Below are 21,962 nucleotides of genomic sequence, written 5' to 3'. Positions count from 1 at the left end.
TCTAACTATAGTCCCTGGCTGGACCAAAAAGTATTCCTGGCTGCAATTGTGCCCCAACCATGGGCAGAATGAATCGTGTGACAGGTTCCCTTTAATCACCTTCATATTTTGCTCATCGTCCTGATGAACTGTTTTATCAAACAAACCCTGCTGTACATGTCACTTACATTAAGAACTATTATATTAGATGACTTCTCTTGGCCATCCAATGTTAATAGGCTCTGTACTATTCTAGTGCTAAATCTGTGCAGCAAACAATGGATTGATCCTGTGACTCGCATTCATCTGGCAGTAAGTGACGGCAGCTTGTGCTCAGATGTGCACATTCTGGGTAGAGCATGCTTTTTTACTGCTTTCCACGAAGTCAATGTGGTCATGATGATCTCCAGAGGCGCCAAATAAACCCCATGTGCTTATATGACCACAACAACTTTTTATATAATCGTTGCAGTTAACCATTTAAAAAGTTTAATGTTTTTTGACCTTTTGTATCATGGAAAAATCCCAAGTTTCTCCCGTTTGTGCCATAGTGAGTCATGCAATTCTGAACATGCAATGTTAAAAGGGCTCTGTTGGACATTTAGCACCTATTTACAGGACTGGTACCCCAACAAATACCTAGAAAGAGTCCAGAGCCCCCAGTTCCTTCTCACGGCAGGACTGCAGCGAGAAGGAGACAGAATGGAGCGATGGTCGAGCGCACTACTTCATTCAAAGTATAAAAGACCATTAAGACAACCAACTAAATTGCTTGACTGTTTCCATCAGCCCATTATAATGGTGTACCTGGACACATGCTTTACCGTCGCTCCGTTCAAGTCCCACTCAAATAGTCTTTATCCTCTACTCCAGGGGAAGGTAAAGATCTATTGTAGTAATTTAGAAATTACTAGAGATCTACCATGACAAAAAAACAACCTTTAATCACCTGGTAAATCAACTATGGTGGTCCCATTGGTGTGTTTAACTTGTCCAAGAGTGATGATGTGCCATCCATGCCCAAGTGACCGCTGCAGCCAATCAGTCTCAGCACGCTTGTGCCATACATGTAGGCTTCATCACTGGGCCAGGTGATTGGCTACATCACTAATATGTGCATGGTCTCTACTCCACAGGATAAGTATGGACTATTATTTCATCACATTGCCAGACTTTTAATAGTACAAACTCATTTAAGACTTTATGATCCCCTCATGACTTGTTAGAGAGCTACCAGGATCTACTGATCACATTCAGAATAAGCAGAAACACAGTCGTTGGGTGGGGTAGGGTTTCCCTACCCTTCTTCCAAGAGCCATAACTTTTTTATTTTCCGTCAATATAGGCGTATGAGGGATTGTTTTTTGCGAAATGAGTTGTACTTTAGAATGACACCATTGATTTTACCATATACAGGGTGGGTCATTTATATGGATACACCTAAATTAACCCCTTTACCCCCCCAGGGTTGTTTGCACGTTAATGACCGGGCCAATTTTTACAATTCTGACCACTGTGAATTTATGAGGTAATTACTCTGGAACGCTTCAACGGATCCCACTGATTCTGAGACTGTTTTTTTGTGACATATTGTACTTCATGATAGTGGTAACATTTCTTCGATATCAATTGTGCTTATTTCTGAAAAAATTGGAAATTTGGCAAAAATTTAGAAAATTTCACAATTTTCAAAATTTTAATTTTTATTCCGCTAAATCAGAGAGATATATCACACAAAATAGTTAATAAATAACATTTCCCACATGTCTACTTTACATCAGCACAATTTTGGAACCAAAAATTTTTTTTTATTAGGGAGCTATAAGGGTTAAAAGTTGACCAGCGATTTCTCATTTTTCCAACAAAATTTACAAAACCATTTTTTTAGGGACCACATCACATTTGAAGTCACTTTGAGGGGCCTTTATGACAGAAAATACCCAAAAGTGACACCATTCTAAAAACTGCACCCCTCAAGGTGCTCAAAACCACATTCAAGAAGTTTATTAACCCTTCACGTGCTTCACAGGAATTTTTGGAATGGGGGAAAAAAAAATGAACATTTAACTTTTTTCACAAAAATGTTACTTTAGACCTTAATTTTTTTATTTTTGCAGGGGAAACAGGAAAAAATGGACTCCAGAATTTGTTGTGCAATTTCCACTGAGCACGCAGATACCCCATACATGCAGAAAAAACACTGTATGGGCGCAAAGCAGACTCAGAAGGGAAGGAGCGCCATTTGACTTTTTGAATGTAAAATTTGCTTGAATAATTAGCGGACGCCATGTTGCGTTTAGAGAGCCCCTGATGTGTCTAAACAGTGGAAACCCCCCCACAAGTGACCCCATTTCGGAAATTAGACCCCTCAGGGAACTTATCTAGATGTGTGGTGAGCACCCTTAACCCCCAGGTGCTTCACAGAAGTTTAGAACATGAAGCCGTAAAATTGTTTAGTTTCACAAGGGTAAGAGGAGAAAATGGAACCTAAAGGCTGTGTGCCCACGATGCGTTTTTGGTGCGTATTTGCAGCGCGTAAATGCTCCAGAAACGCATTGCATACCTTATCCCATGACTTCCTATGACATTCTGCAAGTTCGGTGCACATGGTCAGGATTTTTTCTGCGCGGATTTTACTCGCAGAAAAAATCCTGACATGACCAATTCTTGTGCGTTTCTGCATGCAGATTTGCCTATACAATGCATTGGAAAAATGCATGGCAAAACGCATCAAAAAGGCATGTAAAAACTGCATGCGTTTTTCTGCCAAGGAGATGCAGAAATGCTCAGGAAAATTTCTGCTTCATTTCTGCGTCGTGGGCACTAAGCCAAAAACTGTTGTGCAATTTCTCCTGAGTACGCCAATAGCCCATATGTGGGGAAAATACACTGTTTGAGGGCACATCAGGGTTCAAAAGGGAAGGAGCACTGTGTGACTTTTTGAACGCAAAATTGGCTGGAATCAAGAGCGGACGCCATGTCGCATTTCGGGAGCCCCTGATGTGCCTAAATAGTGGAAACCCCTCACAACTGACTATTTTGGAAACTAGACCCCTCAAGGATTTTATCAAGGGGTATAGTGTAAATTTTGAACCCAGAGGTACGACAGAATTTGATAACGTTAGGTCAACATATTGAATAAGTTGTCATGAGTCTTGAGCGCAAGTGCTCGCTACTTGAGTTTGCATCGGGTACGCACTATGTATCGCAGGTGCTAAAGTCCCTGCCCCGCATGTTTCACAGTTGTTAGACACCTAAAAAAAAAACATGCGGGGATCACTCGTGTATGGCAGGCGATCCCAGCAATGTTTTTTTTTGGCCGCGAAGCATATGGGGCAGAGACTCGAGCATGTCACTCGAACACCCGCGATACTCAGTGCATACCCGAGCATCCGATGCAAACTCAAGTAGCGAGCACTTGCGCTTAACACTGGTCGCCATATTGTCATCATTTTTTTTTCTTTACTTTTGAAAACATCCCAACCCTTACCCCAACCCTAATACAACCCCAACCCTAGCCCAACCCCAACACAACCCTAACCCGAGAGTTTATTTTTTACGCCGTTCCTCATGTGGTATAAGTGATGAGATTACTTTATTCTTCGGGTTGGTGTGATTACAGCGATACCAGATTCATATCGGGTTTCTATGATTGACAGCTGTCACACACTAAATTATGCTTTTTTTTTTGCATCGCCATATTTTGAGAGCTATAATTTTTCCATATTTCGGCAGACAGAGTCATGTGACTGCTTGTTTTTGCGTGACAAGTTGACGTTTTTATTGGTACCATTTTCGGGCATGTGACATTTTTTGATTGCTTTCTATTCCGATTTTTGGGAGGCAGAATAAATAAAAACCAGCAATTCAGGAATTGTTTTTTTGGGGGGTTTTTATGTCGTTCCGTGTGTGGTAAAATTGATAATGCAGCGTTATTCTTCGGGTCAGTACGTTTACAGCGGTACCACATTTATATACTTTTTTTATGTTTTGGCACTTTTACACAAACTATTCTTTAGAAAAAAAATTTTTTGTATCGCTTTATTCTGAGAGCTATAACATATTTTTCGGATGATGAAGCTGTGTGGCGACTTGTTTTTTGCGGGACAAGATGACGTTTTTAGCGGTACCATTTTTATTTACATGCGTCTTTTTGATCGCCTGTTGTTTCATTTTTTGTTTGGCGGTATGATGGTAAAGCATTGTTTTTTGCTTCGTTTTTTATTTATTTTTTTTTTTACCGTGTTCACTAAAGGGGTTAACTAGTGGGACAGTTTTATAGGTCAGGTCATTCCGGACGTGGCGATACCAAATGTGTACTTTTATTGGTTTATCTTTTTCATAATAAATAAATATTATGGGTTCAAATATATTTTTATTTTTTGGGGATTATTTTTTTCATTTTTTTTTTTGCCACTTTTCTACTTTTTTTTTTTTACTCTTACATTGTCCTACTATGGGACTTTCACTTTTTGCAGCCTGATCAGCTGTATAGCATAGAGAGCAGCAGCTCCCTATGCCATGCAGCCTGTCAGCGCTGCACACAGGGAGACATTACTTTGGTCATGCACTGCGCATGACCAAAGTAACGTCCTGCCTCCTGGTGACCAGGATGTTGTCATGACGACATCGGGTCGTCATGGCAACATCCGGATGCCGCCGCAGACATCACTGGACGCCAGCAGGAGAGGTGAGTATAACGATCACCTTCCCTTGCCACCGCAATGCTGCGATAGACTTCGATTGCAGCATTGCAGGGGTTAATGTGCAGGGAGCGGTGCGGGACCGCTCCCTGCACATAGCACCGGGTGTCAGCTGTAACAATCAGCTGACACCCAGCGGCGATCGCCCCGCATCGCTTGTGTGCAGGCACGATCGGCAGCATGCGTAATAGTATGTAGCTGGTCCATAAGTCCCAGGGCACACCTACATATTGAAACAATGGATACTGGAAGCCTGTGCTAGCATTTCTTCTGCGGTGTTGCTATCAGTGTGCCAAGAGTGGGAGAAGAGGGTTGCATTGACAATCCAACACAATGGGCAGCACTTTGAACACATTTTATAAGTGGTCATAAACTTGTAAAAAACTCATGAAAGAATAAAGTTAAGTTAAAACCAAGCACACCATTGTTTTTCTTATGAAATTCTCAATAAGTTTGATGTGTCATATGACCCTCTTCCTATGGAAAAAAAATAAAGTTGGATCCAAAATGGCCGACTTCAAAATGGCCACCATGGTCACCACCCATCTGGAAAAGTTTTCCTCCTCCCATATACTAATGTGCCACAAACAGGAAGTTGATATCACCAACCATTCCCATTTAAATTTAGGTGTATCCATATAAATGGCCCACCCTGTAGAGTGCTATAAAAGAGGGAACAAAAAACAAGTGCGGTGAAATTGCAAAAAAAGTGCAATTCCACAATTGTTTTGGGGTTTCTTATTTACCATGTTCACTAAATGGTAAAACTCACCTGTCAATATGATTCTTCAGGTCAGTACAAATATGCAGATACCAAACATGTATAGTTTTTTGTTTTTTTTTAAATTTATTTAAGTGGGGATAAAAAATTGGAAATTTGCATGAAATTTTTTTTTGCTTTTGTCACCATTTTCAGAGACCCATAACCAGGGTTGTGGAGTCGGTAAGCCAAACCACCGACTCCACAGCACGGTGTCGCTACTGAGCGTGTACATAAAGTGCAGCACAGATTCATCTCAACTAAAAGTCTATACCCTTAGATCAGGAACAGAAAAGACATTTATAGGACATTTCATAACTTTCCCAAATTCTTAAGAAAACATTTACAGCATTTCCTGCATTGTACCAATTTATTATATATTTTAGGAGCGGATTCCATTTTATACCAACTCAGACTCAACCAAAATGGACACTGACAACACAGCCCTGCCGGCCGTAAAGTTTTCATTTTTTGGGATCTGGGGCTGGGTGAAGGCTTACTATTTGCGCTCTGAGATGACGTTTTTTTACAGATATCATTTTGGGGTAGATACAATGTTTTGATGGCCTCTTATTGCAATGTTGTGGTGGCCAAAAAAACACTAATTCTGACGTTTCTATTTTTTTTCTCGTTACACCATTTACCGATCAGATTCATTTAGCTATAATTTTGATAAATTGGACATTTCTGAAAGCAGCGATACCAAATAGCCAAACATATGCATTACCGACACTTCCTGCTTTTTCTCTCTTCTGCGCACAATGGTGGGCACATCACAACTATTCTTTCAATTAAAGTCCCAGTGGCAGGGCCCCCTCCATATTAGACATTTATGGCATACTCTAAAACAGATTATAAAAATACAAAATTTATAACATTTTTACTTTTAATATCACAACCGGGAACCAAAACTGATATTTAAATTTATATTACAGGGCGTTAACACATGGTTTTGGCATTAGAGGGCGATGTTGCACTGATTCAAGGCGTCATTTCTAATGTGATACAAAGTTGTCAGATTCTTCCAGAACTGAACCCAACTGTGCAGTACAATGCCAGAGTGCCGTGTCCCTTCCTGGGATTTCCTCCAGTCCCCATCCCAATGACTGCCTTCCATACAGGACATATTGTGCGCAGTAACTAGTGCTAAGCACTATAATTATCTCATGTAATTACAGTACACAGTGCCTGTATTTAAATCAAATTAATTAACAAAGCTATATTACTGAAGCAGTTGAAACCGACATCTGAATAAGCCATACCAAGAAAGATGTTAAGGGATGTTCAAAGTTTTATGTGAATCTTCCATGCAGGAAAATCCAAGTAAAAACATGTATTTTTGTGCATAGGGTGTTTTTTTTTTTTTTTTACAAGTTGCTTTCCTTCCACTCACTAAAAAAAACACAACTGTACAGTTTAGGCATGTTTTCCCATTGAAATAGGTAGAATACTAATATTTTTTGTAAAAGGATACATAGATTATACAGCTGAATCACACGTCACAGTATGGCTATGTTCACACGTTGCATTTTTGCTGAGTTTTTTGCTGCACTTTAAGGCAAATTAAAAGCTGCTTTTTACAGCATCAGCAAAAACTTTCAGATTTCAGAAACCTCATGCACACGCTTTGTTTTTTCCCTGACTGAATTGGAAACCTGATTTTCTTAAAACTGCAGAATGTCACTTCTTTCAGCGTTTTTGCAGTGTTTTTTTTACCCATAGAAAGCAATAAGTAAGGCAAAAAAAAGTTGGCATCAGTTTTTGCAGAGTTTTTAGGGAAAAAAAAGCAGGTACAGCAATATGTGAAACACATTTTTGTGATTTTCTCAAGTTTAAACCAAAGTGTCTTGGTGTCCCCTCATATGAGAATAGCTGTTAGTATTAGTACAGTTTCATTAAATTAGTGATATGTGTAAAGTAAACAATTCCCGACCATCTCAGTACCTGACCAATGTGTGAAATTAAACAATGTACTACAATTCAATGCCCTGCCAACGTGTTAGGTAAACTATGCCCGACCTATTCAACTCCCCCCACTGTTTTTACATTTACAATTGTGTATTCTTTCATGAACTCATATGAACAACATAAAAAACTTACTAGATTAAAATAATCAAATTGCCCTTTTTTCCAAAAATGTTTTATGGTGTCACATATGTCTTGCATTGATGGCCTGACACATTGCATTGTTCATGCTTGTATGATGGAAGCAAAACTGATCTTTGGGATACTGAAGAACTTAGCAAACAACACCGCAACAAAAATGCAGCAAGAAAAGTCGCAAAAAAGGCAGCAAAACCTGCTTTATGTCTGCAGCATTTTACTGCCAAGAGATCAGGTTTTAGCTGAAGAAAAAAAAAAGCAACGTGTGAATGTAGCACCCCGAGGACTCGGCTGCTACAGGGGTATTGCACCTCGAACCAGAGGTGTGGTATTCCACTCCCGGGTAAGGATGGAGCGTGGAACTGGGCTCAGTAGGCTGCATACACTACACTCACCCCATTTCCGGGGGACAGACCAACGGTACTCCCACTAGATAGATGTGCAGGTACGACAGCTTCTGTCCCTGGCTGGAGTGGGGAGGGGGGAGGAACATCCCAGTGGTGTAGGAGCGGAGAGGGGAGGGACTCTGGGCATAGGTAGGAGCCCATTGGGTGCTAGTCACCTGGGCTCGGGTGTCAGAAGGGAGTATATAAGGTGGGCACCATCCTAGGACAGGGTCTGTTCTGTGCAGAGAGGAGCTCAGCCAGAGAGGGCTGATAGGGAGCTGTGGCTCAGTCTGGGCCCAGCTCCAGAGCCAGGCCTGGAGAGGAGGCCTGAGAGAGAGAGAGAAGGAAGAAGAAGGAGAAACAGGAACACCAAGAGAGGCCCAGAGACGCAAGAGAAGAGGGAACCCTGAGATCCCACGAGCTAACGGGTGAAGGGTTGGCAGAACAGGGTACCGGATCCCAAACTGGTGGAGGCCAAATATCCTCAGCCAGGAACCGGAGGTCGTGGACAAGTTTTGGCGCGACCCCTCGCCATATCCACCAGGAAGGCAAACCACGTATAGGGTCAGGGAAGCCGGGAAAGGTTTCACCACCAGAAGGCCCGAGGGAGCCGGACAAAGGTGGATCCCTGGTGGGGACGGCCAGTAGAAAGGAAGAGAGGGGAGCTCAGGACCACGCTCTGGAACTGCCTGGGAGTTGGCTGAGTCCTGCACCTGGTGGACGCAGCACGGCTCGGGTGGTCCTAGCTGTACACAAGGGACCTGATAAAGAACTGAACTGTGAGTAAAGCTGTGAAAACTGCAATTGCACGTCTCTGAGCTTCCTTGTCACACCACCACTACCACTATCATCTATTCCTGCTTCATCAGCTGCCCTGAGGCTATACCCCTCCCGTTGGGGGTTATACCATCCACGCTGCACATCCGTACCACCGGCCTCAGCGGATTGCCCTGCAGCGGCGGCTTCATAGCCGCATTCAACGGGTGGCGTAGTCGGACACTAATACCATCATATCAATAACGCCACTAAGTTTGACACCCTGGGCACGGACCGGGTCACCGCCACAAGGACTACTACCCCTATCGGATCCGGCTCCGGGTATTCCCCGCGTGCGCAACGCTGCACAACATGGCCCAGGGGGCGAGTCAACTTTGGTGTAGTCGGCAGGATTACGTGCCCGCAACCACCGGGTACTGCGTGCCTGAAGAAAAGTTCACATTTACCGTAAAAAGGAGTCTCCCGCCAATTCCAGAGGGTTCCCGCCATCGGACGCCATCTGGGGTCGTTTCCCGCCGTTTGCCCGCCATCTGCGAAGTTTCCCGCCATCGGGAGACTATTCCCGCCATCTGAGACGATTTCCCGCCCTGGCAGAGCGGACGCCATTAAGGGCGTGCCAGAGGGTGGCAAGAGACCACCTCCCATCGTGGGCGCGGTCCCAGAAGGGCGCCAAAAGCGGAGACCGCCCCCACCAGCCGAGACTACCACCATGGAAATGTCCATCAAAGTGGGGGGTCTGCCCCTGAAACTGACTGTCACTAAGTTGCCCCGGGACCACTCCCAAGGGGGGCGGATAGAGAACAAAACGGAGAAGATGGGTGCAGCCTGGAGAAGTCTGGACAGATCGCACCCGGGGATGGAAGAAGAGACAAGTGGTACCGACCCCGTGGTCCGGGGCCTGCTGCAGGCCGCCACCCCAGAAGGCCTGGTGGAGATCCTGGCACAACTCCCCAGAGATCGGGAGCGTGCACAGACCGCGCTGGAGGCCTTGGCCCGGAAGATGGCCCGAGTACAGCAAGAAGCACTGGCCGAATGGAGAAGGGAGATGGCCCAGCAGGCTGGAACCCGCCAGCAGAGGACGCCACCCGCAACGTGGGGCATGTCTGCCCCTGAGGATGGTGCAGGAGGGACGAAGGCCGGAGACGATGCCGCGGAGGGAGCTGCAAGGAAGGAAGCAGGTAATGGGGACGTCATCACCCCGTGCCCAGTAGCCGTAAGCCTGCCCCAGCTCCCCGTCGCAGAGCCCGAAGTCCCACTCACCGCGCCCGTTGCCGCACCGCCACCGCTCCCAACTAGGCCTCAAGCGGCAGGAGCCGCGGTCACGCCCTCTGTTACGCCATGCCCCTTGACCCTGAGCGCGGCAAAACAGGAAGTGCCACCGGTCTGGTCACAAGGCCGAGTACCCCCGGGCGCCGCGGTCTCCACAGCGCCCTCTACCTCCACTGTGCCGCCGGCCTGGCCGCAAGGCCGGGTACCTCCGGGCGCCGCTGCCCCCACAGCGCCCTCGACCTCCACAGTGCTGCCCCTGGGCGAAGATCTCTTTGCGCAGCATACTAGCCCGGACGGGCTGCCCTTCGTGTGGCCACCGGAGTACATCAACCCCCGACTCCGGAGGGAACGGCCCCTGTGTGAGCCTCTGATCCCGGCACCGGCACCGGCACCCGCCAAAATTGTCCCGCTCCCGTTGGAAGACGCCCAATTCGCATGGGATCCCACCGGTGAGGACCTCATGGGATTCACCAAGGAGACCCGGGCGGCCGCAGCCCGGCGGGAGGAGTGCTGCCGTCAACAGCTGGAGGTCTTTGGGAGAGAACGGCGAGAGAGGCGGATCCGCAAGGAACAGCTGCAGGTCCAAAGCGCGGAGCAGAAACGCCGGGCCCGACGAAACCCCCGTGCGGCCCACGGTCCCCGCGCCAACGGGACCGTAATAAAGTTCCAGTTGGAGCATGGCTGGGGCTTTATCCGGGATCACCGAACCCCCGGCGACGTCTTTGTCACCCGCAGGGATGTCGAGAGCCACCTGCCGGAGGGACACCGCGGACGTGACCTTTACCCGGGTGATGAGGTCACCTTCACCCGGCATCAGTGTGCCAAAGGACCGTACGCCCTTCACGTACACCGGCTGACTGAGGAAGAGATACAGTATGAGGAAAGCCAAGAGGACCCGGACGGGTCTGAAGACTACCCTCAGGAAGGAGCACGAAGAGGACACCATTATTAGAGAGTGGTAAAGAAGGACTGTATATAGTTACCCGTCGGGGTACAAGAACTGTCGTAAAATTGGTGTTTGTGTGAACTGTTACCAGTGTGCCCTTAATCCCTTACCAGGCTGAGGACTGTGAGCAGCCATTCCCCTATCCCTACTGGCCGAGGACTGAGAGCGGCCACCCTGTAAATAGTTGCGCTTCCTAAGGCGCCCCCTACTGGTTTTATAGAAGAACTGCGTTTCTACTTTAGAGCTAGAGACTGTTGCACTTTACCTGGTCACAAGTTGCACGGTGGCCAGAGATCAAGAACGTGTTGGTCAAGAATGTTTTATATGACAAAGTTTTATATGATGCTAAAAGAGTTAATGGTATTTTATAAGTATGTGAAGAAAGTCTGATAATGTTTCCGTAATGTTTTATACCTGTAACGTTAAGAGAAAGAAGAAAAGAGTACCTCCCATAAAGGGATGAGTTGTTGGTTAACGTCTTATATGTGAGTGCACTTTAAAATTTTTGTAAGTCTAATTGTTTTGCTCTATTCCAGCCCGAGGACGTGCTGTGATTTACCAGGGGGGAATGTAGCACCCCGAGGACTCGGCTGCTACAGGGGTATTGCACCTCGAACCAGAGGTGTGGTATTCCACTCCCGGGTAAGGATGGAGCGTGGAACTGGGCTCAGTAGGCTGCATACACTACACTCACCCCATTTCCGGGGGACAGACCAACGGTACTCCCACTAGATAGATGTGCAGGTACGACAGCTTCTGTCCCTGGCTGGAGTGGGGAGGGGGGAGGAACATCCCAGTGGTGTAGGAGCGGAGAGGGGAGGGACTCTGGGCATAGGTAGGAGCCCATTGGGTGCTAGTCACCTGGGCTCGGGTGTCAGAAGGGAGTATATAAGGTGGGCACCATCCTAGGACAGGGTCTGTTCTGTGCAGAGAGGAGCTCAGCCAGAGAGGGCTGATAGGGAGCTGTGGCTCAGTCTGGGCCCAGCTCCAGAGCCAGGCCTGGAGAGGAGGCCTGAGAGAGAGAGAGAAGGAAGAAGAAGGAGAAACAGGAACACCAAGAGAGGCCCAGAGACGCAAGAGAAGAGGGAACCCTGAGATCCCACGAGCTAACGGGTGAAGGGTTGGCAGAACAGGGTACCGGATCCCAAACTGGTGGAGGCCAAATATCCTCAGCCAGGAACCGGAGGTCGTGGACAAGTTTTGGCGCGACCCCTCGCCATATCCACCAGGAAGGCAAACCACGTATAGGGTCAGGGAAGCCGGGAAAGGTTTCACCACCAGAAGGCCCGAGGGAGCCGGACAAAGGTGGATCCCTGGTGGGGACGGCCAGTAGAAAGGAAGAGAGGGGAGCTCAGGACCACGCTCTGGAACTGCCTGGGAGTTGGCCGAGTCCCGCACCTGGTGGACGCAGCACGGCTCGGGTGGTCCTAGCTGTACACAAGGGACCTGATAAAGAACTGAACTGTGAGTAAAGCCGTGAAAACTGCAATTGCACGTCTCTGAGCTTCCTTGTCACACCACCACTACCACTATCATCTATTCCTGCTTCATCAGCTGCCCTGAGGCTATACCCCTCCCGTTGGGGGTTATACCATCCACGCTGCACATCCGTACCACCGGCCTCAGCGGACTGCCCTGCAGCGGCGGCTTCATAGCCGCATTCAACGGGTGGCGTAGTCGGACACTAATACCATCATATCAATAACGCCACTAAGTTTGACACCCTGGGCACGGACCGGGTCACCGCCACAAGGACTACTACCCCTATCGGATCCGGCTCCGGGTATTCCCCGCGTGCGCAACGCTGCACAACATGGCCCAGGGGGCGAGTCATGAACATAGCGTACCACTGTCAGATCTCCTCTGGGACATGCTCCTGGCTTTATCCAGCCACTGAGATGAGGGTGGTGGTGACCTGTAGTGACATCCAGTCTGGCAGAATGGATGTGCACTGTCCAGCAGGTGTAATCAGCTCCTGCCTTGGCTAAATTGGACAGAACCACACCCTACTAACACTCCCAGGCCAACGCCGGGAGCTACCAGATATAGTTGTACTACGACTGGTTCACATCTTCAATCCAGATCCTGTGATATTCTCGTTTTGTGTTTGGCCCGTTTCCCGACTATTCTTCTGCCTTCCGATTTTGTTCCTTGTCTGCCCTCCTGGTTTTGACTGTGGCTTACTTACGGAAGATTCTCCTGTTTAACGCTTTTGTATCTTGACCGCCCTCCCATTCTGACCCGACTACCTGCCAGCCTACACCAGCGGTCGACTTTAGGACTCCCAAACATAAGGAAGTCCAGACCCTTGTACAGAGGTTAAAAGGTGAAGGACAGGACAACCTTGGGGATCTGGAAAACAGAATGTCTTGCTCCAAGTCTGTTCACGGTAGCCATTTTTTTTTTTTTAGAGCCGACATGTGGCCTGACCACTGACAAAGCCCCATTATAACCACCTCACTGACAACCAATGATGGAGACAGATCAGCTCTTCTCCCCTTCCACTACACATAAAGCACGCTCACAACTCATTAGTATGAATTAGTAAAATGGTTTCTTATGTCCTGATACCCGCTGTAAATCAAATATCTGTAACTGATGTTGCAGAGGTGGCATTTCAGCCAAAAAAATAAAAAATAATTCTAATATTAGTACAAATGAGATTAAATATCCTTTCAAGACATGACAGAAGATAACAACTTACCAAACCTCATGCTGTTCTGATACTAGACACGTCTTTTACACCCAATTTGGACAAAGCTCACTATTAGAGTTAGTGCAAATCAATTTGCAGGACCCATTCCATCAGCCACATCAGTAATCTGTGGTCAGTGAACGGGACCCAGAGAACAACCTCCTACCTCCCGGCATCGACAGATCTACTTTGGTTAGCTGCCGTGATGTGAAATCAACATTGTGGCATAATGCACTTGTATCGTCGCTTCAGGCCAGCTATCATGACTCTTGCTCAGCGATCACAGATCAATGACGTGCCCGATGGACCAAGTTCTGCGATTTGATTCACACCAAGCCTACTTACTAGGTTCTCCAGATTTTTTTCTGTGGGTCCCATTGTTCCGTATGGAGGACTGCGTGGGTCCCATTGTTCCGTATGGAGGACTGCGTGGGTCCCATTGTTCCGTATGGAGGACTGCGTGGGTCCCATTGTTCCGTATGGAGGACTGCGTGGGTCCCATTGTTCCGTATGGAGGACTGCGTGGGTCCCATTGTTCCGTATGGAGGACTGCGTGGGTCCCATTGTTCCGTATGGAGGACTGCGTGGGTCCCATTGTTCCGTATGGAGGACTGCGTGGGTCCCATTACACTGTATACTGGTTGGCCCGTGACTTTATCCAAGTTTTTCATTTTGGCCCTCTGTGTGTTTGAGTTTGACATCCCTGATTTAGAGGTAATATATTTTCTTGCCTGGAATAATATTCTTGATATGCCAACCTGTATTGGATCAAAATCCATTTAGTCTGGCATCATCACTAAAATGCACACAATTTGATTTAACTATACAGTTACGCTCTAGATTCTTTGAATATTAATTATCCCTTTCCAAAAATTCCCCAAAGTATGGCATTCCCAGAGCACATGCAATAAATATGCACTGTCTGCCCCACACTTTGGACATTTATTATCTGATCTTAGTCCTATTTTATGCAGAAAATTGGGAGTTCTGTATTTGCTGTGTATACGGTACGTTGTGGTAAGCTTTGAGCTTCACAGTGATAATTGTGGTGGGCGTTCCATAATGGTACTCCATTGGCCATCAACTAGGTCTCCTACATCTTCGGCCCATTTATTTTGAATGTGCATATTTTGGAAGTCCATAGGAAAATGTTTAAAATATTCTGTTATTAGATACCCATAAGTAGTGGATATAAATCCTTTAGATGAATTTGCCCCGATGACAGCCTCAATAAAAGAATTACTATCTATGGTCATGTTTTGGGTCTTCATTTGCGTATTATAGGTATTGGTTATGTGCCAAGTTAAAATCTACTCAAGGTTGTTAAAAGCTTTTAAGGATACCTTCTAATAAAACATTATTTACCGCATTAATGTCCTTCCTTTCCCAATCTGTAAAATTAAATAATTTAATTCGGGCAGTTTACGGTTATGGCATAAGGTAGTGAATTTAGTATGTCCGCTAATTCCCATTATCACCTTCCCTCTGTCGCAGACTTTAGATATTATCGTGAGAGTTATCCTTTTTTGACCCATATCCCAGTCTCTAACAAATAGGTATTTTCCACAACATATTCTCAATAACTAACTTTCCAGCAATATCTAGGGTTGTTCTCTGCCCCCAGCCTCTTAATTGTTGTATATGAGGATTCATCATTTTTGTAGATGTTCCAATTTTATTCCTAACCGCTTCTTTTTCCAGAGAAAATGCCTAAATAAACCGTGAATTTAATCAAAATACCTCATTGGGATCCACACCGGAGAATTTTGAAGTATGCACAGAAGTTGTGCCATTGGTATCATCTTTATTAAATTACCCCGTCCAATAAAGGACATTGGTAATTTACACCACATGTTCATTTTAGTTATTAATTTATCCAATAATAGAATTAGATTAAGTTTGATATAGTCAAGGGGTCTATTTGTAATATGGATGTCCATATATTTGATCTCCTGCACTACCTTTATTTGTGTATGTGCCATAAACGATGTATCTGGTATCACAGACTGGTAAAAGCACAGACTTATCCCAATTAATAAGTATACCAGACCATTTTCCATAATAATACTCATAACATGTCATACATTTTTGAGTGTTCCCCTAATAAATTAACATATCAGCATACATGGAAATTCATTCCTCTATCCCCACCCCACCCATCTAAACCCAATTATTATAACTGACGACCTTAGTATGTAGGCCAATGGTTTGACTGCAGGAGGGGAGACAGGGGACAACCCTGCCGTATGCCCTCCCCAGCCCCACCGCTTCTGAGAAATATCGGTTAGCGCTTATTTTAGCCCTCGGGTCAGCATAAAGTAATTGCACGTACGATAAGAAATTGTCCAGATTTGTAAATCCCCTCGATCCTAACAAAAGGCAGATTTAATAGCTATGATCTCAAGGCTTTATTTGTTACTTATTACACAGAAGTAGAGGTTGTAGTTCATAGCAAAGTCATTGGGAACAAGACATAGGGACAATAGGTCAGGAGACTGGGAAGATATCTTGAGTTTGCCCTTGTAATCAAAATGTATGCCAGTTACAGTCACGAGAAAAACTAAGTACACCCTCATTGAATTTTATGGTTTTTCATATCAAGGCGCAATAGAAAAATATATGGTCCTTTTAGGGTGTCCCTTAGTGACAAAGCCTATTTTGGCCTTCTTGACCAGGTCCTAGTTTTTCAATTCTGACGTGTCACTTTATGGGGTAATAACTCGGAAATTATTCTACATATGCCAGAGAATTAGAGAACGGTTTGCCGTGACATTACATTTTTGCAAATAAATAATTCATTTTTAAATGACTTTTTGATTGCTATTTATTGGACTTTTTGTGTGGTGGTATTATGAGAAAACAATTATCAATTAGGTGTACTTTTGTCTTTACATAAAACCTGTTTTTTTAATGGCAAAATATTTTTTCTGTGATTTATTTTACTTGTTCTCATTACAGGCCTTGAATATTTTACACTTTGATCATTGGTCTAATGCACTGCTGTACTAATATGTTGCAGTACTTTAGACCTTTCCCTTTTAAACTGACATGTGCCTTTTAGACCCTGCTTATGGCGGAGCCTAACAGGCCACTGTAGCTGGCAGATCCCCAGGCCTTTGCTTGGCACCTCTACGATCGTATTGTGAGGGTGCTGATGGGGTGAAAGAGGAAGCCCCTTGCCTCTGTTAACCATCTATATGCCGCCGTCACTACTGAGCACAAATCGTGGACATTGCAGCAGGGTTTCAGCTGTAGAATACAGCCAATATCCGCTACATCCTGGAATGTCAGGGAGCCCCAAGGGCATAACTAGAATAATTGCAGCAGTTACAGTTGCACTGGAGCTTAGGGGGCCCAAAAGGTCCCTTTAGCCCATAAGAAAAGACTTATGATAGTTGGGGGCACTGTTGGAGATTTTTCATTGAGGGACACAAGCTTTAAGTTACACCACTGGGGGCACTATTCCCTTACTTCTCAGTACCATAAAAAAGCAGCTCTGCAAAATATAGGTGTATGTCTGTCATTAATTGGGTAACTACAAAAGAAGATGAAAAACAACCCATGACAAATTATACCGTGTCCTTACTGAACAAAAACTAGGCCATAATGCAGAAGCAGTGTTTGAGAAACTAAATACACCCCATGTATCAATAGTTTGTAGGACCACAATTAGCAGGAATAATTTGAAGTAATCATCTTGTGAATGACTATTAGTCTCTCACATCGTCCTGGAGTAATGTTGGCCCACTCTTCTTTACATCATTGCTTAACTTCATTGAGGTCCGTGGGCGTTCATTTATGAACAGCTTTCTTAAAGAGGTTGTCCATTACTTTAATATTAATGACCTATCCTTAGGATAGGTCATCAATGTCTGATCGACCGGGGTCCAACACCTGGCACACCCGCTAATCAGCTGTCATCAGTGTAGGCGGTGGCCAGTATATTATTCTATGCATTCAGTGTTTCCTTCAGAGTTTCCTATGTTGGCATGTTGTATTTCTACATTAATGCATGATGAATTGTAATAATGCACTATACACGTATCACTTTATTTCCTAGTATTGGATTTTGGACATAATATTTCCTTATAGCTAAAATAGCTAATTATGTACTAATCACTTTACCCAAACTGCTTAGATATCTGAAGCCACTTTAACTCCTTAAGCCCCGGAGCATTTTCCGTTTTTGCATTTTCGTTTTTGCTCCCCTTGTTCCCAGAGCCATAGCGTTTTTATTTTTTGGTCAATATGGCCATGTGAGGGCTTATTTTTTGCGGGACAAGTTGTACTTTTCAACGCCATTACTAGTTTTACCATATCCTGTACAGGAAAACGGGAAAAAAATTCCAAGTGCGGTAAAATTGCAAAAAAAGTGCAATACCACAGTTGTTTTTTATTTATTTTTTTTACCACGTTCACTGAATGCTAAAACTGACCTGCCATTCTTATTCTACAGGTCATTACGAGTTCATAGACACCAAACATGTATAGGTTCTTTTATATTTAAGTGGTGAAAAAAAAATCCAAAATTTGGTAAAAAAAAAAAAAAAAAAAAATATATAGCGCCATTTTCTAAGACCCATAGTGTCTCCATTTTTCGTGATCTGGGGCTGGTTGATGGCTTATTTTTTGCACACCGGGCTGACATTTTTATTGATAACATTTGGGGTAGATCCGATGTTTTGATCGCCTGATCGCCCGTTATTGCATTTTATTGCAATTTTGCAGCGACCAAAAAGCGTAATTCTGGCGTTTAGAATTTTTTTCTCGTTACGCCGTTTACCGATTGGATTAATTCTTTTTTTATATTGATAGATCGGGCGATTCTGAACGCGGCGATACCAAATATGTGTATGTAGGGTTTTTTTTATATATTTTATTTTGAATGGGGCGAAAGGGGGGTGATTTAAACTTTTATATTTTTTTATTTTTTTTTATATTTTTAAAAACTTTTTTTTTTTACTTTTTGCATGCTTCTATAGTCTCCATAGGAGACTAGAAGCAACAACTATCCGATCGCCTCTGCTACATACAGGGGACGAGCAGGTCCCCTGCATGCAGCAGAAATGGTCCTGTGCTATGAGCGCCGACCACTAGGTGGCGCTCATAGCGACAAGATCATGACAACCACAGGCGTCTGCTGCAGACCCTGGGTTGTCATGCCCACCCATCGGTGACCTGCGATCACGTGAAGGGGTCGCCGGTGGGCGGGGCTTATGACGCGCTACCCGGAAGCGCGCGTTAAATGCCGCTGTCGGAGATTGACAGCGGCATTCAACATGTTAACAGCCGCGGGTGGATCGCGATTCCACCCGGGGCTGTTGCGGGCACATGTCAGCTGTAATAATCAGCTGACATGTGCTCGGTTCAGTGAGGGCTCAGCGCAGCAGCCCTCACTGAACGGGCAGTACGCAAATATGCGTACTAATACGGCACCGGTAGTTAAGGGGTTAAGTATTTAAATTTATACATAATACCATTTTATTATCATCAAGATACTGATCATGTACTAAAAATCTTTTGGTATTATTTACCGTATATCTCTATAATCATTGTATCCCCTTAATCATTCCTATATAATCTGATGTGTAAACTATTCCCCGTAAACTATTTTATTTTTGTCTATTTAAATTAATAAACAATATGTTGGATAATTGTAAGTCACATTTATAGGTTTATATATTAGAAAAAAAGATTTGATTATTACATTAAAGAGGTTGTCCACTACTTTGCCATTGTTGACCTTATCTCTCTCTGACAATCCTATGTCTTGGTCGGGGTACGATGCCCCCGCCGATCAGCTGTTCTCGGTGATGGCAGCGGCGACTGCCGCCCGGAGCTGCTCCGTTTTCTGATAGTGGCCGTGGCAGGTTACTGCACATCCACCTCTTATTGATTTGATGTGCAGTACCCTGCCACTATCAGACGACGGAGCAGCTCTGCAATCAAGCAGTTATAGCCAGCAGCCGCCACGACTGAGAACAGCTGATCGGCGGGGGTGCCGGGTGTGTGACCCCGAGCGATCACACATGGATTACCTATCTTAAGGAGAAGTCATGAATCGAAAACTAGTGGACAACCTCTTTAAGTAGACATTTAGGATTAAAATCAACATTAGTTTTAGACCACTCATTTAATTACATTGTAATTGTACACAGGATTACAGAGTGTGAGCAATGCAATGTATATTTGCTTTATAAAGAAACTATGTCACAAGATTTCACAGTACAACTTGCATACATTATTAAATAGATCTATTAGACTACATGAGGCTGTTGTGTGTATATTGATATGCAAGAACGTCCTATATAAAAATTGGCCTTTTAGCACTAAACTCATGAAATGCTCACTTTATAAAAACATTCAAAATGGACCAGACTGACATGGGTTTTCAAAGTACACCAACCTCAACAAGTCTAAGATATATTTAATAATGGATGCAGCCTGTATTGCTAATAACTGAATGGGATGTAAAGAAAGAAAAAAAAAAAAAACAACTAAATTCTAGTAACCTGGCAAGAAACTTTCTAGGGTCAGTAATGCAGCGGCTTGCGGCATTACTGTAATGGTCCAGGGTGTGTTCTGGCTGACCATGTACCTCTCCCTCAGAGGTCACATGACTGTGACATCAGTACAGGTCCTGTGTGCACTGAAGGACTGATCACATGACTGTGACATCATTGCAGGTCCTGTGTGCACTGAAGGATATATAAATCCAGGTGCTTTTGAAACAGGGTGTGGAAGGTGTGAGGCCTGTTCCCCGTGTGTGGGACACCGTTAGAGAGTGAGGCCTAGTGAGGCCTGGTAAAACCGGGTGAAGCCTGAAAGGCAGAGGCTGGATCCCTGTGTGTGTGGGGGATCCCAGTAGCCTTGGAAGGCAAGAGGCTAGGAAGACAAGAGTCCTGAACGGCAGAGGCTGGATCCCTGTGTGTGTCCATCTGGGAAGCCGTAAAGCCACAGCTGTGGCAGAACAAAGCTGACTGAAGCAGCTACGACCTGGCAAAGGTAAAAACGCTGCGTTATATGGACATTGATATAGTTACTTTGCTGAAGGCCTGTAACTGGAGCCAAGTGGGCCATTCTGCCACTTGAAAGGCTCTTGGATGTTATGTGTGTAAACATGCCGGTGAGCCACTGAGATGGACTGTGTGATAAGCAGTTATGAAGTGTAATAAACTGCTGGATTTCATGTTACTGGAAAACGTTGCATGTGTGCTTTAATTGACCCGGTGAAGCGAGTGTCCCCCAGCGTGATGACTAGCGCTGCCTTACTGGACTTACAGGATCTACAGAGGTAGTGCAGTAATTTCTAACAATTTCTTCTAATGCAATAAGCTGAAGGCCTGTACATATTTGTGACACGGCCGTTCCATATTTACATGGATCCCAATAACTACTGATAGACCCCCCTACATTTTTATGGAGATCATTAGGATCCAGGTGTTTTTGACGGCATAAATACTGCTGCAGACCACACTATAGTCATTGGAAAAACACCAGATTGGATGTTTGCAGCTTTAAGTTACATAGTTTTGATTTCCAGTTGTTGTGAAACTACAAGTTCTATCATTCCATGGCACCTTATAGTCCCACAACCTGCAGACCACCATGTTGTCTGTACTGAGACGGCGGGAGACGTACACCTGTATAGGATGTGTAGACCACAAATGGATGAGAGGAAGTGCACACAGGTACTTTGCACAGAAGGATTCAGGCGGACAGACAGTTTTCCATTATAAAAAAGAATCTCCAGGTTGTTTACTGTAGCAGTATAATAAAATGTATCAGCATTTCCGATGCTCAGCGTTCGTCCTATACATATAGTCAGTATAGTTCTCTAATGTGCAGATTCATTACTAACCAGTCTACAAAGAACTCCAGATAGCCCTTATTAGGATGCTCCAGCTTTGGTGTTCCCATTTCTGCTTTCACTCCAACGAGGATATCTGTATGACCCTGAAACATAATGAATATCATTAATCTAAAAAATGGGCAAACATGATGGAACACTGACTATGAAGTATTAGGATTCCTCATCTTCAGCAGCGCACCCCTCCGCAGCCTCCCTGCTTGGTAAGAGGGTAGTGTGCTTCTGTGAGATTGAAGGTTTGGAGCAGAAGCGTCATTTCACCGCTGACCGTAACGGTGCGCTCTCCGATCCTGCAAACAGAGGCTCCTCTGCCTCTGCAGTATTTGGGCAGCAGAGTAGCTCCCGGATCGGGAGCCAGCAGTGTGTTCCAGTGATCAGATAAGTGTCACGGCCGTGCTTACAGGCTTTACAGAAAAGAGCTTGTAAGCCATGTGCTCGTTGCTTGGAGACTGGCCACAGCTGACAGAATGCAGT

The 21,962-nt window shown here is 44.9% G+C and overlaps 1 protein-coding gene across 2 annotated transcripts in view; it reads right to left on the bottom strand.

Annotated features, from left to right (window-relative positions):
- Window positions 1-21,962, bottom strand: part of EXOSC7 (exosome component 7) — a 56,889-nt gene that overhangs the window by 29,282 nt on the left and 5,645 nt on the right. For both annotated transcript variants that reach the window (XR_012320072.1, XM_073678164.1), the window contains exon 3: window positions 21,480-21,574. Coding sequence is in view for 1 of the 2 variants with exons in the window: in XM_073678164.1 (XP_073534265.1) it covers window positions 21,480-21,574 (95 nt within the window). In the remaining variant the exon portion in view is untranslated. The remainder of the gene's footprint in view (window positions 1-21,479; window positions 21,575-21,962) is intronic.

This window comes from Phyllobates terribilis, unplaced genomic scaffold, assembly GCF_046119375.1.
Source record: "Phyllobates terribilis strain yellow unplaced genomic scaffold, ASM4611937v1 Scaffold_4__5_contigs__length_816908805, whole genome shotgun sequence".
NCBI lineage: Eukaryota > Metazoa > Chordata > Amphibia > Anura > Dendrobatidae > Phyllobates > Phyllobates terribilis.
Note: the sequence above shows the minus strand (reverse complement) of the source record. Positions and strands in the feature narration are given on the sequence as shown.